General features: G+C 41.3%; 1 protein-coding gene across 2 annotated transcripts in view; it reads right to left on the bottom strand.

The window, feature by feature from the left end:
* Positions 1-7617: 7617 nt before the first annotated feature.
* Fs(2)Ket (Importin subunit beta Fs(2)Ket) overlaps positions 7618-17399 on the bottom strand; it is a 227891-nt gene continuing 218109 nt past the window's right edge. For both annotated transcript variants that reach the window (XM_067766287.1, XM_067766286.1), the window contains 2 exons: positions 10400-11330; positions 7618-10346 (listed from right to left, as the gene is read on the bottom strand). In XM_067766287.1, coding sequence (XP_067622388.1) covers positions 9952-10346; positions 10400-11330 — 1326 coding nt within the window. In that variant the 3' untranslated portion in view covers positions 7618-9951. The remainder of the gene's footprint in view (positions 10347-10399; positions 11331-17399) is intronic.

Below are 17399 nucleotides of genomic sequence, written 5' to 3' on the forward strand. Positions count from 1 at the left end.
TACAGAGTAGGCCCCCAGAGCTGAGGGGGAGGGGTTTATATAGTCATTAAGGCGTCGGGCCGCTCAACACCCAGGGGGCGACGGGTGGCAATAGCACAAAGGCATCCGCCCCGCTCGTCCTTACCTGGGTGATGGGTGACCCACGCCATGACAGCGCCCCCTCCACTCAGCTGGCTAGCCGGAGTGGCAATTTTGTCTTTAAAAAGACAACCACTCCCGCTGGCTCACCTGCGAGGACTGAATTGCAAAAATGCAAATTCGCTGTTTATATGGGTGGTGCCGCAAACTGGTTGAGAAATCAACACACTATTATTGTGCTTTTCATTGGTTTGCTATCAGTGGTTGTTGAGTATGCTATAGAAGAATAATTACAAGTGGTTGTTGCCTATGCTATAGAAGAATAATTACAGGGAGGTTCAGGTTGCTATGCTATAGAAAAATAAGTACAGGGAGGTTCGGGTTTGAGTGAATAAGGAAATACAGGGGGGTTACGTTATTGTAACGCTACGTTACAGCGTTAATTAAATTTATGGATTCCACAAAGTGGTTTGAACCGCAGTAGCTGCTAGAGCAAGGGTTGATAAAAACCGTTTGTAGGGCATCACAATGGGCCCATTGGTAACCTAAGTGTTGGGCTGGGAAGCAGTCTTCTTGGCTCGGTCCTAGTAACCTAACCTAACATATGCTTATGCCCTGCATTAGAGGTTTACGCCGATCACTTTGTCGGCGGCGGCGGCGTAGGCACTGTTATATACAGGTGGCGCGCCGGCGTTCTTACTTTAAAAAGCTTTGTTTTTCTATTAAAAAAAATAATATTTAGAGAAGGTTTTGTCTGTATGTTTTTGAGGAAATCAACGTTTTAGCCATTTCTGAAAAATCCCTATCTGTAAGACTCGCATCGTCATTGGGCTGTTTGTCTCCCTCCAAATTACCCGCCACTGCGCCCACGCAATGGATTTTTTCCGCTGTTTTCCGAGTCTGGAAGTCCGTTTCTCTCCCCCCTGCATCATTGGGCTGTTTGCTCTGTCTGATTCCATACGAAGAAAATATGCAAAGAAGGCAATTGGGATAAGGTTTACAACAACAAAGGCATGACGTGGCTGAATGCGTCTGTAACACTTCAACCTTCGTAGGAGTGCGGGTTCAAATCCCACTCCCGTGAGAAAAGGCTTTGAAGAGATTTACAAGGTATAATCGAAACAGCTGTCGCCTTGTCCGTCCTGATGTCACGTTGTTTAAATTGTTTCCAAATTATTAAATAAATTATAAATTAAAAATTGCTTCAAATAAATGTTTCAACACATTTAAAGCAATAAGGCAATATCCGCTTAACTTATACAAATAGACAACATTGGTTAATTCGTTGTAGTTCTATAAATAGAACAAAAGCAACAATACCAGTTTCTTTGAAACCGCCTTACCAACGCATAACTTTAACACATGATTACATACGAAGTATGTACTGTGCATAAAGAAGAAAATATGTAAAGAAGGCAATTGGGATAAGGTTTACAACAAGTAAGGCATGACGTGGCTGAATGCGTTTGTAACACTTCAGCCATCGTAGGAGTGCGGGTTTCATGATGGAATTATAGAAGGTGACGGACGTAAGCAGTTTCTCGCTCTAGTACCGCCATCTTGAACGCCTTAGAAATTAGAATGATGTCGCTTTACGAAACTACTTTTTTATTCAGAGGAAAAAGCGTATGGTAAACTATAAATACCGATTTTTCTAAAAAAATATACAACGCGATCACTTTATTCCTCCAATGCTGTTTTGTGTTGACTTTTCTCATATTCAAACATTTGACAATTCTCATATAATCATTTTGTTTATTTAAAGAAATTATTAAAATTTACACATGTGTATGTTAAATTGTGGTAAGATGTTTTAAATTTTTAAAAATACCTATAATAATTGGGCTAATCACCTTTTTACAGCTTCCTTTATAGGTTTTGTGAGGTCGAACTACGCACATATTGATATTGTAATGCTTAAACATGGTGCTGGATGATAACATATTTCGTGGTCCGCCAAATTCAATCAGCCATAATCAATACGTAAAGCTTCTTCGTGGAGGCTGAACGTATCGATTAAGAGGCCAATTACACTTTCTTTGCCAACCCTCACTTTCTGGTTACCAAGCAAAATAGGCGTGGGCAGCGCTTATATATGCGTTCATGTCAGAGCGCATTCGTCTTCAGACGCGAACTATAGTATTTGTCAACAACGTCGCAGTATTTAAATTTCCTTCTTTCGCAATGTTATCTCGGGGACAGCAGTGAGGTCAAAATTTGCAATCATGTTATTCAAACCAGAAAGTGTACTTAAACCAAGCATACACCATTGTCATTAAGGGTTAGGGCTAGAAACCTTTGCCACGGTAGTGACAAAAAAATCAACCATTGCTTTTGTTTTTCAGTTTTCAGTTAAACTTAGTTTTATACTTATACCCAGCTTCAAGGGCAGTGCGCAACTCGCTCTGCAGGGCGCATTGTTCCATTACACCGTTGTATGAAGACCAGCTTAACCTCAACCAGCTACCCAGGTGGATGATTGGCCCTGTGCCTCTGTTTCCAACTTCGTGCCATTTGTTGGCTGGTGCAATGGTCCGTGTTATGCTCGAAGATGTGCATCATAGGGGAGTTATAACAGCTAGCTTGACAACTTGGCTGGCGACCGATGCTCTTTCTGGCTTCGGACCCCCTGCCCACAGTTGGCCAGTTCCAGAGGGCGGCCGAAGAAATATAACTGCTCCATGCACCTTCATGTATCAACCTCAAGAGTTCCCCCCCCCGTTGACGAGAGGGCTCTTTAAAATAAGTCGTTTTTCTCTGTTTTCTGGCGTTTATTTAAAGTTCTAACGCAATCGATAACGAAAAATATACCACCAAAAAAAACTGCGAGTCTAATAGGCCCTACACTTTATGCATCTAAGTTATGAGTCAGTTTCGATGTGTTCAAAATGGGTTTGATATTAACGACGAGTCAACACCCACACAGATGACTTGCTAGTCAACCGCATCGTTTGACGATCCTATTAAAGAGCCTTCAGTGTCGAATTTCTAGGCGTATGGGCCAAAGATCGATCTTGCTACAGGTTTACTGGATTAATACTCCAAACCAGGACCTGAGTTGATAGCCTTGTCCGGCCTGCTGTTGTGTTGTTTAATTTTTTCGCGAAAATATTTAGTTATTTAAGAACTCATTTCAGATTGCTTTGAGGCTGTAGCAAAAACACTGTGCTTTTGAAATTCTTTCATAATTATAGTTAGTTGGCATTGATTTTTGATTGTAATATTTTTTCTTGCCATCAAATTTTTTCTATATGTTGTCATATTACAATTAAATAATTATTCGTGTAATTTTTAAATCGTTTAAAAAATTTACTTGTACAGTTCCGCATCAAGTTCATCATCAATCAACAATTCAAAAACGACAATTCTAAATTAAATAAATTGTTTGTAAATTTGTGTACAAGTTTTTGTAAAATATGACATTATTTAGATCACCAACCCGCAATGATAATATAGAAAATCAAGAACAGATTGTACCAGGTCCTGCACCTCCAACACCAATTCAAATTTCGCCATCCGCAGATTGTTTGATGGATTCGGATACACCATCATCATTGAATGTACATGCAGCGACTATACAGAAATTCCCACCGTTTTGGGCCAAAATCCCAGCAGTATGGTTTTTTCAAGTTGAGACCGTTTTCTATTTACAACGAATAACTGCGGATGAAACAAAGTTTAAACACCTCGTTGCTAGTATTGATCCAGGTACGTTAGATTTAGTAAATGATGTGTTGGAATCTACATCCCCTGGGATTAAGTATGAAACTTTGAAGTCACGTATCATTACTGCTTTCAGTGAATCTTCTGAACGCAAGCTTAAACGCCTTTTAAGTGGCCAAGTTATGGGTGATAACGATGCAGAGCTTAGGTCGCGGTCAAGTTGGTGATAACGTTCTGAAATCACTATTTTTATAACAGTTACCTGAAAACCTACGGGCAATTCTCAGCATCAGTGATCAGCAAGATATTAATAAAATTGCAGAACAAGCTGGCAAAATTATGGACATGGCTCGTCCAGCAAATATTGCCACTTTAGACAAACCATAGGGTGGATCGCTTTTAGAAAACATTTCAAAGCAAATTGAAGCGCTTCAAAAAAGGTTTTTAGCTCTTAATCGTAATAAAAGCAATTATCGTCAAAGATCTCGATCACGCCATCGATCTGCAAGTCGGAGTGGCAATCCGAACTACTGTTGGTATCACAATCGGTTTGGTAATAACTCTTCAAAGTGCATAGCACCTTGTAGTTTTGTAACAAAAAACTAAATAGTGTGTCGGATCTCGTGGCCACGGATAACGCATATTCTACGTCTGGCCACCTATTCGTTTATGATAAATCAACTAGGAAAAACTTTTTGATTGACACTGGAGCTGATATCTCTGTAATTCCCATGGATAAATCTTTTCTAAAAAAAAATATGTAGAAGGTGGCATCCAACTTTTAGCTGCAAATGGTACGCAAATTAAAACTTTTGGTTCGAAAATACTTTAACTTGATTTTGGACCTCGCAAATCGTTTTCTCGGTTGTTTGTTGTAGCAGATGTTACTAAATGCATCATTGGGTCTGAGTTCTTCAAACATTTTCATTTGTTGCCGGATTTAAAAATTGCAAATTAGTTGACGGAAAGACACTTTTAACAGCACCTGCTAAAATTTATGTTGAGACATCATTCGGTATAACAACAATTTTAAAGGACAACAGTGTCTATCATAAACTATTAGAAGAATTTCCTGAGATTCGCAATGTAGCACTCTCGCAGTGCAGTAAAAATAATAACGTTTTTCATCATATTGAGACTACAGGTCCTCCAGTTCGGGCAAAAGTGAGACCACTAGATTCAAAACGTTCAGCCATTGCAAAAAGGGAATTTAAGTTTATGTTAGACAATCATATTATTCGAGCATCAAAAAGAAGTTGGTCCAATCCTCTTCATATGGCTCCAAAAGCAAATGAAGAGTGGAAAACATGTGGCGACTATCGTTTGTTGAATAAAATAAGCGTTCCAGATCGGTATCCTATTCCCTCCATCACAGATTACGTACACTGTCTTCATGGACGCAAATTTTTCTCGAAGTTATATCTTATTCGGGCATAAAATCAAGTGAATGTAAATCCGCAGGATATAGAGAAAACGGCTATTATTACGCCGTTTGGTTTATTTGAATTTCTCAAAATGCCCTTTGGATTGAGGAATGCTGCACACAGTTTCCAACGCATGATGGATGAGGTATGTCGTGGTTTAGACTTCGTTTTCGTATATATTGACGATGTCTTAATTGCGTCTAACAATGAAGAGCAACATTTGCATTATTTCAGAATACTTTTTGAGCGATTTCGTGAGTTTGGCATGATCATCAATCCTGCGAAGTGTAAAATTGGAGTTCAAGAAATCAACTTTCTTAGTTTTCACATTCCATCTACAGGAAGTACACCAACTGTAGACAAAGTGCAAGCAATTGTCAACTTTCAAAAGCCACAAACAATTTCCGATTTGCGACGGTTTATTTGTATGCTGAATTTTTATCGACGTTTTCTACCTCAAGCAGCACAACATCAAGCATCTCTAACTGTATGAGCGAGAAGGGTAGCTTTTGCAATCAAATTTTTGCATTTGTTAAAAGCATTTTCAGCTTCAATTGTCCATTGAACGAGTCGCTTGCCTTTTTTACTGCACCTTTTAAGTATTCATTAAGCTTAAAAGGTGCAGTAAAAAAGGCAAGCGACTCGTTCAATGGACAATTGAAGCTGAAGATGCTTTTAACAAATGCAAAAATTTGATTGCAAATGCTACCCTTCTCGCCCATCCAGTTAGAGATGCAAAATTAGCACTTAAAGCAGATGCATCAAATCTTGCCGTTGGATCAGCAGTGGAACAAGTTAATGGATTAAGGCAACCCCTCGCTTTTTTCTCACGTCAGCCTAGCCCTACTGAATGCAAATACAGTACATATGATCGAGAGTTATTAGCTGCTTACAATGCTGTAAAACACTTTCGTCATATTTTAGAAGATCGCGATTTTACTATTTTTACTGACCACAAACTACTTATATTTGCTTTTAATCAAAATCCTACAAAAGCTTCACCTAGGCAATACAGACACTTGGATTATATCGGCCAGTTTACTACGAATATTGTTCATATTGCTGGTGTGGACAATTCGGTTGCAGATGCGATGTCAAGGATAGATGAAGTTTCTATAATTGATTATACGGGACTTTCTGAGGCTCAGAAAACAGATGAAGATATAAATAAATCACTTCTATCAACTGATTCTGGACGTAAGTTAAAACTGGTACCATTACCAGCTTCTACAACGGAAATTTATTGTGATGTATCTAAGTGTAAGCCCAGGCCTATACTTCCTACTCGTTTTCGACGACCTGTTTTTGACATGCTTCATAATCTAGCACATCCTGGTGTTAGAGCTACAAGGAATTTAATTGCAGATCGTTTTGTTTGGCCACAACTCAATAAGGACGTTAAGATCTGGACCAAACATTGTTTACCTTGCCAGTCATCAAAAGTAAATAGGCACATTCGTTCTTCAATTGGTGAGTTTCCTTTATCTTCAAAGCGTTTTTCAGAAGTGCATTTGGATTTGGTTGGTCATTTGCCACCATCTGGGGCTTTCACGTATCTATTAACGATTATAGATCGTTTTTCGCCATGGCCAGAAGCCATACCAATAACAGACATTACAGCGGAGACTGTAAGCAGAGCTTTTTTTGATGGTTGGATTGCAAGATTTGGATGCCCAAGTATAATTATTCGTGATCGTGGTCGTCAATTCACTTCGAAAACATTTCATGACTTAGCTAGTTTTATTGGAGCTAAGATTCAGCACACTTCATCTTTCAGCACTGCTTGGTTTAAGGACAGTGTATAAAGATGATTTGTATGCGCCAGTAGCTGAAATGGTATATGGAGAAGCGTTGCATATTCCGGGCGAGTTTTTGGCAGATGTCACAAGTTCCGATGTCATTTCCACTGAGTTTCTAGAACATCTTAAAATAATAATACAAAATATTCAACCACAGCCTATTGCACATCATACCAACAATAAACCATTCGTTCATGCGGATCTGTTTCAATCAAAACAAGTTTGGGTTCGTAATGATGGATATAGAAAACCTCTGCAACGAAAATACTCCGGTCCCTTTACGGTACTCAAACGTACGAACAAATTTTTCACTATCAAACTTGTAAAAGGAGAAGACACAGTATCTATAGACAGATTGAAACCGGCATTTACTGAAGTACGCGATTTAAATGAAACCACTTTCCAACAATCAATTGTGCAAAAAGAAATTCCATCATATGTTCTAAAAAGAAGAAAAGTCGCTTTCGCTAGGAAGGGGGTATTGTAGCAACAACACTGTGCTTTTGAAATTCTTTCATAATTATAGTTAGTTGGCATTGATTTTTAATTGTAATTTTTTTCTTGCCATCAAATTTTTTCTATATGTTGTCATATTACAATTAAATAATTATTCGTGTAATTTTTAAATCGTTTAAAAAATTAAAAAAAAAATGTTTATAAAATCGGGTATGTATTAATTTAAACAACTCGATAAGTCATTAACAAATCGAGGGTTATTTGCAACGTCAACTAACATGCAATATTAAATGGTATTTTAGTCAAAAACAATATATGTATACCCAATTAGGTTGTATAATTCAGACCGGATATAACTTTTTGAGGCTAGAAAGGTAAATGAACGCTTCCAAAAAAAAATTATTTGCTGCAAAAATTAAAAAAGTTATTTAAGGATAAGTAAGTTAATTATTTACATTATAAAATTGCACTTATACCACGTTTTGAAAAAGTATGAAACTATGTACTATTCTACAATCTACATTCTTTTATGCCATCATTCTCTTGTACTTCCACATTGCAACCTGGAGCTAAGGGCGGTCGACATGACAGCTATCAAATCTTCCTCCACTTTCTTTTATTACAGTGTGTGCGCGTTCAAATCCCACTCCCGGGAGAAAAGGCTTTTTGAAGAGATTTACAAGGTATAATCGAAACAGCTGTCGCCTTGTCCGTCCTGATGCCACGTTGTTAAAATTTTTCCCAAATTATTAAATAAATTTTAAATTGAAAATTGCTTCAAACAAACGTTTTTATACATTTAAAGCAATAAGGGCAATCGCCCGAATGATCGATAACATCTTCAATCTCTTTGGCGCTGATGGTAATAGGGGACGCGCTGTATGTGTGTTTGTATGCGCGTCTGTTGGTCCACCGTCTAGGGACTTTACGGTAGACGATAACTTACCTACACCGGCAGAGAGGTTGCAATTCTTTCAATCCTCATTTCACCCGCTTGTGTTTATATATGAATGTTTTGGGGTGTTATCGATGGTGACGGTCCTTTGCCGGATATAGATCCGGTACGTTCTGATAACACACCATTGAGGTACTAATCCGACCATCTCGCGAACGATTAATATACCACATTCAATATGTTGCCGGATTTCCAGGGTTCTTCCAGCGGGAATGGAACGAGCCAATGCGGATTCAAGGACCTTGCGGAAAGCATGTTCCCCTTGAAAGTCATCAGTCAGGATTGGGAGGGCAGCAAAGCGATTGTCAGTATATTTTGTAGTCTTCCCATTTACCTTTTTTTTTAATTATGAAAACGTATGCGAAAGGAGTATGCGCTCTAGCGATCAGCCCAAGGTGGTCGGATGCCAGCTAACGCAATAAACGAGCCCTGCGCTCACGCTGGAGATGACTAGCGAACTATCACAGCTGCCGATCATACGTGCGTCACCATTTATCGTGCAGAACATCGTTTATTCTATTTAGTTCGCCAGCATCTCTTTCCTGTCCGCCTTGTAGATCAGAATGCCACAGATCGTGGTGGGCATTGAAAGCGCATATGATTTTATGCGATTTTCACCGATAAGTGCTGATGTCAGGGTAGTATCCAATGATTCGCCCTTGGGCGTGAACACCAGGTGCCACAAAAGATTTGAAAAAATGACGGGGTCGACGGATATGGCATCTAGCCCAAAACAATCCGTGCGATGCAACCATCCCTTATACGTGGCACACTGGCAGGAGTGCGCCGTCCTAAAAAGATTTGTTTCCGGCGTACGCAGCAAAACCATTTTTCTGGACCGGGATCAGGTACTAATCCAGGATTGTGTTCGATACCTTCCCGGAGCAGGAGAATATAGTGCAGTCCCCATCTGCTGGGCGATGACGATATAGGAGGGACGCAACATATTAAATGGGTTTACACTGAAATGACAGTCCTTGGTCGGCAAGGTTTTTGTAACAAAACTACAGGCAACTTTTCGTTTTCTGGTTGGGGATAATAAAGTAATGGGGTATTTCAGTTAACACAATTTTTATTGATATGTTGAGATATGTCTCCGTTAGTTAAGTGACAGAAATTTTATTTAAGAACGGCAAGTTGGGCCAACTGCCAAATGAAACAATTATCCTTAATTTTTATTGAAAAGCTACTTCTTAAGTTATTTCTACGCTTCGCTATAAGGACAGGGCTATTTCTCTTACTGTTTTCTAGTGCCTGTAACCGGGTGCGAATATCCTGAAATGCAAAGCCTTTGAAGTATATTTTCATTACGAAAATAATAATATAACTGTTAAAACAACATTATTATTCTCAAATCAGCTAACCTGGTGGGAAAATATTACAGTATAGTGCATAATTAATAAGAAAAATATTTGTTGCCATTTGCTAACATGATGATCGTACTTAAACCCCTCTTTTTGTAGTTTTGTCAGCAAAATTCTTATTTAGTCGCAAAATACCTACTTACTTAGAGCCAAATGGAATATATCATACTTACAAAATATCAGAAAAGTCTTAACTATATCTTATATTATTTTCACTGAGAAATTCCTTGATCGCGAAGTTTTTTAATTTCTTTCGTAGCCCAGTTACATAACGATTTGGTACGTGCTGCCTTTGAACGCTTACCATCGGCCAAAAATTGGGTAATTGTCACATCTTCTAACATAGGATATAACCTTGGACCGAATGCGGTACATAAATCACCAAGAAATCCAGCAGCACTTGCTATCATTGAATCTGAGTTTTCGCCTTCAAGAGCAATACGCTTAATAAATGCAACTATGTTACCCAAATGTGGCTCTAAGTGAAACACGTCAGGGTGTGGCTGCTGTTCAACGCCTTTTAAACCTTGAATTATTCCAGTATATGCTTCTAACACACTTTCTCTAAGCTCATTTAAATATTCTATCATGTCATAGCTATTTGGATCTACCTAAAAGTTAAATATTTTTAAACGCATATCGATATTTGGTTAGTTTAACCTACCTGAAGTTGGGAGGCTGCATGCAGCATATCTAGTACAACATTCAAATATTTCAAGAATTCACTGCCAATGCTTAATGCCATATCGCCAAACGCCGATAAGATTTGTGGCTTGACACTGCGATGCAGTGTTGGTTCCGACAAATTCGCCAAAAGTAACGCCATAATTTCATCACAATATGGGATAATAAGTTGCTTCAAGGCTCGGCATATATCTCCAGTTAAGCCAACCGCAGCGCAGCACACTTGATATTCCTGATGGGCTTTTAGCCCCATAAACAAAAATGGCTTAAATGCATCCATATATTTAACAAATTTGTAACCAAGCAATTCGACAAGAGTTGAAACAGCGAGAAAAGCGTCTTCCTGAACTCCCCCTGTTTTACCAGAGCTCGAGCTAAACATTGTTAAAAGTGCAGTCATAATAGCATCAGATATTTGTGGCGCATCTTCTTCTCGAACTTTTCTAAGAACACTTTGTAACGTAGCGCAAAGCAAGGACTGTAGGTCATTAAACTGATGGCGGTCGTTGTGGCTGGCGATGTGGGACTCCATTTGTAATACTTGATTAAGGCGTTCAAGAATAACAATAGTGGTTCGCTGGACTACTAAGTAGCAATCCAAAGGAGAATTTTTTATCATGTCCATTAGCGCTTCATAAGCAGCAGCCCGTAGATTAGCCTGCGTGCCGTCTTGCCTATCTGTTGTCTCTAGCAGCTGGGTTATGATATACTCAAAATATGGAGATAGGCAATATGTTTCAGGGGTTTCACCTTCATTTACTTCGGCAGCTTCATAAGCCGCATCGGATAAACCTATAAATGCCCAGCAAACATTAGCAGCAACGCGAGGCTCAGCTTTCAATCCTTTGATGAAACATTCAAGAAGTGTATTGAGATACGTTTTGTTTATTGCTGCCTCTGGAACAATCTGCGAAAAAAAAAATGATAACTGTAGCATAAAATATTAAACAGATCAATGCATTTATGAAATTACACCCTTTACAACTAGTGTAGTTTGCTGAACCCCAAGAAATTGAACCATATAAAAACTAATTTGGTGCAGTTAACAAAAAAGCTACTAAGCCGACGCAAATGTATGTTCACATTTTGACATTCGAATGCTAACCACACTGTTCTACTGTCGTAGAGGGGTTTCCCCTCGGAAGTGTTTGTCAAACCCTCCGAGTATATTTCTGCCATGAAAAGGGTCTCTGGGAAAACCTATGTGCCTTGCAGATGTCGCTTGTAGTCGGCATAAAACAAGTAGGTCCCGTCCCGCCAAATTGTAAGAAAAATTAAATGGAGCACCGCGCAAATTGGAAGAAATCTCTTCAGACGTTATCGCGCCTTACATTTATTTATTTTTATTCTCATATCTTTTGCACACCTCTTTTGGGAAAATAGCTCTCACTAGAGTACGCATCTTGTCGCTGGTATGAGGGCTTAGCCGAACTCTATAGCGCCGGACTATGAGGCTGAACTGTTAAGGATCTATAGCATTTTTATCTCATAGGAGGGCGGCGGGATGTCGGTGACCAAAAACTACTGCTAGTCCCCTAATCCAGGGTGTTATCCGGACCGTGCCTATTAGACCATTTGCAGGGGATATATTCGGCTGTATTCCCACGGAGCCTTCTCGATACCGGGCCACCTTGAAAGTATTGATGACCTTACCGCAGTAAGGGCGCTGCTGTGGCGGACGGTTCTTTCGCCATGTTTAATACTCGACCGCTGAGCCCGCCTTGTCGGACAAGTGGTCGTACGACCAAGATGAACGACTCAATATCTTGATTCAATGGTATGAAGATGGTAGCTGGCGAGCGGTGGCTGGAGGAAGTGGTCCAAGTCTCCGAAGGCAGGGCACGAACGCGCGGTTTTGGGTGGTGTGAAAGCGCAGATCCCCACGGTTCCAAAAGTTAAAGCATGGAACAATGCGGGATGAAGTCGGAGCATACGTTTTTGTTGTTGTTGTAACAGTGCTTCGCCCCATCCAATAGGTGTGACCAATCACAAATTGTCATCAAGGTCCTCTAGGTCCAAGGAAACTTGCTGTTTCAACAGGGGTGGACCATAATGAAAGGGGTGTTAGAGGCGTTGGTTCCACATAACAATTAAAGAGATGGTTGGTGTCATGTGGGGACACATTGCAAGCGGGGCATACATTTTGTATGTCGGGGTTGATTCTGGATAGGTAAGAGTTCAACCTGTTACAGTATCCAGAACGAAGTTGAGCAAGAGTGACACGCGTTTCCCTGGGGAGTATGCGTTCCTCTTCCACAAGTTTTGGGTACTTTTCTTTGAGTACTGGATTCACCAGGCATTTCCTGAAAAATAAGGTCCGACGCCTGTTTGTGGAGTTCACCAAGGACCTGCTTGTGTTTTTTGATTCATACGGCTGGGTTCTCAGGTGCCGTATTTCCTAAAAATGCTTACGGAGATGACTCCTTAAGCCCCTAGGCGGGGTTGGCTCATCAATCAGATGTCTGTTTGGATGCCCAGGTTTCTGGGTATTCAACAGGAACTGTTTGTTTAGCATCTCATTTCTCTCCCTGATGGGGAGTATTCTCGCCTCATTATGTAGATGGTGTTCTGGGGACATAAGAAGGCAGCCAGTGGCGATTCTGAGAGCAGTATTTTGGCAGGCCTGTAGCTTCTTCCAGTGGGTAGTTTTTAGGCTTGGCGACCATATGGGTGACGCGTAGCACGTAAACGGCTGGCCAATTGCTTTGTATGTAGTAATGAGCGTTTCTTTATCTTTTCCCCAGGTACTGCCAGCAAGGGATTTGAGGATTTTATTACGGCTCTGGATTTTCGGAACAATTGCGGCTGCGTGCTCACCAAGATTTTGGGGTGTAGGACTCGGTAGCGTAGTGCCATCGACGTGGATGTTCAAAGTGGTCGACAAAATGGGACGTCCATGTTGTAAATAAGGTCGCGGAAGATTTAGTCGGTGATAATGCCAGGTTTTGTGAGGCGAAAAAACTGGGGAGATCAGGGAGGTAGCCGTTTATTCTGTTGCAGAGCTCATCGATCTGTGGGCATGGGCCTGTGGCCATTATTGTGCAGTCATCGGCGTATAAAACGATAGTGACTCCTTCTGGTGGTGAAGGTAGCTTAGATATGTAGAAATTAAACAAAAGTGGGGATAGGACACCACCCTGTGGCACCCCTTGTTTAATTCTTCTTGGTTTTGATGTTTCGTTTCTAAATTGCACCGATGCCTGCTTCATACGGCTGAGTTATCAGGTGCCGTATTTCCTCGTAATGCTTACGGAGATGACTCCTTAACCTCCTGGGCGGTGTAGACTCATCAATCAGATGTCTGTTGGGATGCCAATGTTTCTGGGTATTCAATAGAAACTGTTTGGTTAGCATTTCATGTCTTTCCCTAATAGAGAGTAATCTCGCCTCATTGTCTAGATGGTCTTATGGGGACATAAGAAGCGGTTCTAAGGGCAGTTTTTTCTTCCAGTGAGTAACTTTTGATGACGATCATGGCAACAGTTTGAAGGACAATGAATTGAGGGCATGCACCTGGAACGTCCGCTCCCTGAATGGGATTGGTTCGGATGCCCGGCTGGTTGATGTCCTCTCAAAGCAAAATCTGACATCACCGCCATCCAAGAAATGCGTTGGACGAAGCAAGGAAGAAACAAGATCAAAAATTGTGACATCTATTGGAGTGGCCATACGAATAAGCGCAGTTTCGGCGTCGAGTTCGTGGTGGGAGAGAGACTTTGTCGACAAGTTCTGGCGTTCACGCCTGTGGACGAGCGTCTCGCCGCCATCCGAATAAAAGCAAATTTTTTAATATATCATTCATCTGCCCCCATGCCGAGGAGAAAGACGATGAGGTGAAAGACACTTTTAATGAACAATTAGAACGCACATACGAGCGCTGCCCCCGTCATGATATAAAAGTCGTGCTTGGCGACTTTAACGCCAGGGTGGGCAAAGAAGGTGTTTTTGGCCCTACAGTCGGAAAGTTCAGCCTACACAATGAAACTTCTCCTAACGGACTGAGGCTGATTGACTTTGCCGGTGCTCGAAACATGGTAATATCCAGCACGAGGTTCATGAATAAAAAGATACATCAAGCTACATGGCTGTCTCCTGATCGAAATACTCGCAATCAGATCGATCACGTTGTGATAGACGGACGGCATGCCTCCAGTGTTTTAGATGTGCGCACGATCCGAGGACCTAACATCGACTCGGACCATTATCTCGTTGCAGCCAAAACACGCACCCGCCTCAGCACGGCTAAAACCAAGAAACAAAAAACACAAGGAAAGCTAGACGTGGAAAACTTCAATCATAACAAACAGCCAATGATTTCGCAACTCGACTCTCACACCTGCTCTCTGAGAGCACAACTCAGCCTGAAGGAATACAGGAGCAGTGGGGGGGTTATATCCCCAAAGCACTTCGTACTGCCGCCGAGGAAAAATTGGTTTCCGGCGGCCACGAAAAAATAACTAGTGCGATGAAGAATGCCGCGTTGCAACCTAAAGAAAAGACGCTGCCTACAGGTCTGCGTTAAAAGCGAGCGCAACAAGAAGAGTGTGTGAACGCAATCGTGAGTTGAAAAGGGAAGCGAGACCCCTTTTCAGGAAGAAAAAAGCAGAGACAGAAAGGTGTGAGTGCGAGGAGCTTGAGCTGCTAGCCACAAGGAATAACGCCCGAAAATTTTACCAAAAAATACGGCGGCAGAGGGAAGGTTTTAAGACCGGGGCAAACTCCCGTAGGAACGAAAACGGCGACCTTGTAACTGATGTCCAGAGAGTGCTTAGATTATGGAGGGAACTCTTCTCTGCTCTCCTAAATGGAGGCAGCGATTCACCGCGCAGAGATGTTTCGAACCCGATCCCGCAATCGATGATGGTGGAATATATGTCCCCCCGCCCGGTTAATGCGAAGTTAGAATAGCAATAACCAGATTGAAAAACAACAAGGCCGTGGGCGCTGATGGATTGCCTGCGGAGCTATTCAAGTACGGCGGCGAGGAGTTGGTAAGGCGCATGCAGCACCTTCTTGGCAAAATATGGGCGGAAGAGGGCATGCCCGACGGTTGGAATCTAAGTGTTATTTGCCCAGTCCACAAGAAGGGGGATACTGCAAAATGCACCAACTATCGTGGAATCAGCTTTCTCAATATCGCATATAAGGTCCTTTCAAGTGTATTGTGTGAAAGATTGAAGCCCACCGTGAACCGGCTGATTGGACCTTATCAGTGCGGCTTTAGACCTGGTAAATCTACCATCGACCAGATTTTCACAACGCGCCAAGTCTTGGAAGAAACCCGTGAAAAAAGAATCGGTACACATCACCTCTTTGTCGATTTTAAAGCCGCCTTCGACAGCACGAAAAGGAGCTGCCTATATGCCGCTATGTCTGAATTTGGTTTCTCCGCAAAACTTATACGGCTGTGCAAAATGACGTTGAGCAACACCATCAACTCAGTCAGAATTGGGAAGGACTTCTCTGAGCCGTTCGAAACTAAACAGGTTTCAGACAGGGTGACCCCCTATCGTGCGATTTCTTTTATTTGATGCTGGAGAAAATTATAATAGCTGCAGAACTTAACCGTACTGGAAAAATATTATATAAAAGTGTGCAGTTACTGGCATATGCTGATGACATTGATATCATCGGCCTAAACACCCACGCTGTTAGTTCTGCTTACTCCAAACTGGAAAAAGAAGCGGTAAAGATGGTTTTGATGGTGAATGAGGACAAAGCGAAGTACCTGCTGTCATCGAGCAAACAGTCAGCGCATACGCGCATTGGCAACCACGCTACTGTTGGCAGCCATAATTTCGAAATATTAAAAGACTTCGTTTATTTGGGAACCAGCATCAACACTAGCAACAACATCAGCACTCAAATCCATCTAAGAATCAATCTTGCCAATAAATGCTAATTTGGACTAGGTAGGCAATTGAAAAGTAAAGTCCGAACGAAAATCGTACCCGCGCTGCTATATGGGGCAGAAGCATGGACCAAGACAACAGCAGATGAAGCGGCTTTGGGAGTGTTCGAGAGAAAAGTTCTTCGAAAGATTTATGGACTTCTACGCGTTGGCGTTGGTGAGTACTGAAGAAGATTTAATGATGAGCTGTACCAGCTATACGCAGACATCAACATAGTCCAGCGAATTAAAACGCAGCGGCTGCGCTGGCTAGGCCATGTTATGCGAATGAAAGATGATGCTCCGGCCAAGAAAGTGTTTTTATCGGAACCCGCCTATGGAAGTAGAGGTAGAGGGCGGCTCCCCAGGTGGAAAACGATTTAAACTCCCTTGGTGTGACCAATTGGCGCCGGTTGGCGGAGCGAAGGAGCGACTGGCGCGCCATGTTGGACGGCCATAACCGTTTGGACGGTTAAGCGCCAATTAAGTAAGTAAGTAAGCATGTCATCATCAGCTACTGCTTCGGTCACATATAAACACGCATATGGTTACAAACCACAAATACACGCGCGTATGGCTAGTGACCAGGTAGAGGATTCTAGAAGAAAAGTCTAGAAATTTGGGCAGAGAGTATAAAAGCAGCAGAAGCTCAGTAGTCCCTAATCAGTTTGATTTAAGCACGCTATTGGTTGCGAAGTATAAGTGTTATTGTCAAGTAATTTCAAAGTAGTTTAATAAAGACCATCTTGCATTATTGAATATTGGATTTATTATTCAACAATTTAGCGATACGAACGTTAGTAGAAGGTGTAAAATAAGCGAATGTTCCCTTAATTCTTTACAACATTAAATCGAGTCCAAAGTCGTTTTGGAGCTTTATTCGCTCCAAGTAGTCATATTCAGCAATTCCTGTGTCCTTTGGAACTTTATTCGCTCCAAGCAGCCATCTTCAGCAATTCCTGTCTCCGTGAAGACGGGTATGTTTTTGGATGAATGGAAACTCGCGTATAATCAGAATGGTAATAAAATTGATGTTTCTAACTGTTCAAAAAAATATCATTTATTGATATTAGAGAAAAATTAAGA

This window comes from Eurosta solidaginis, chromosome 2, assembly GCF_040869045.1.
Source record: "Eurosta solidaginis isolate ZX-2024a chromosome 2, ASM4086904v1, whole genome shotgun sequence".
Lineage (NCBI taxonomy): Eukaryota > Metazoa > Arthropoda > Insecta > Diptera > Tephritidae > Eurosta > Eurosta solidaginis.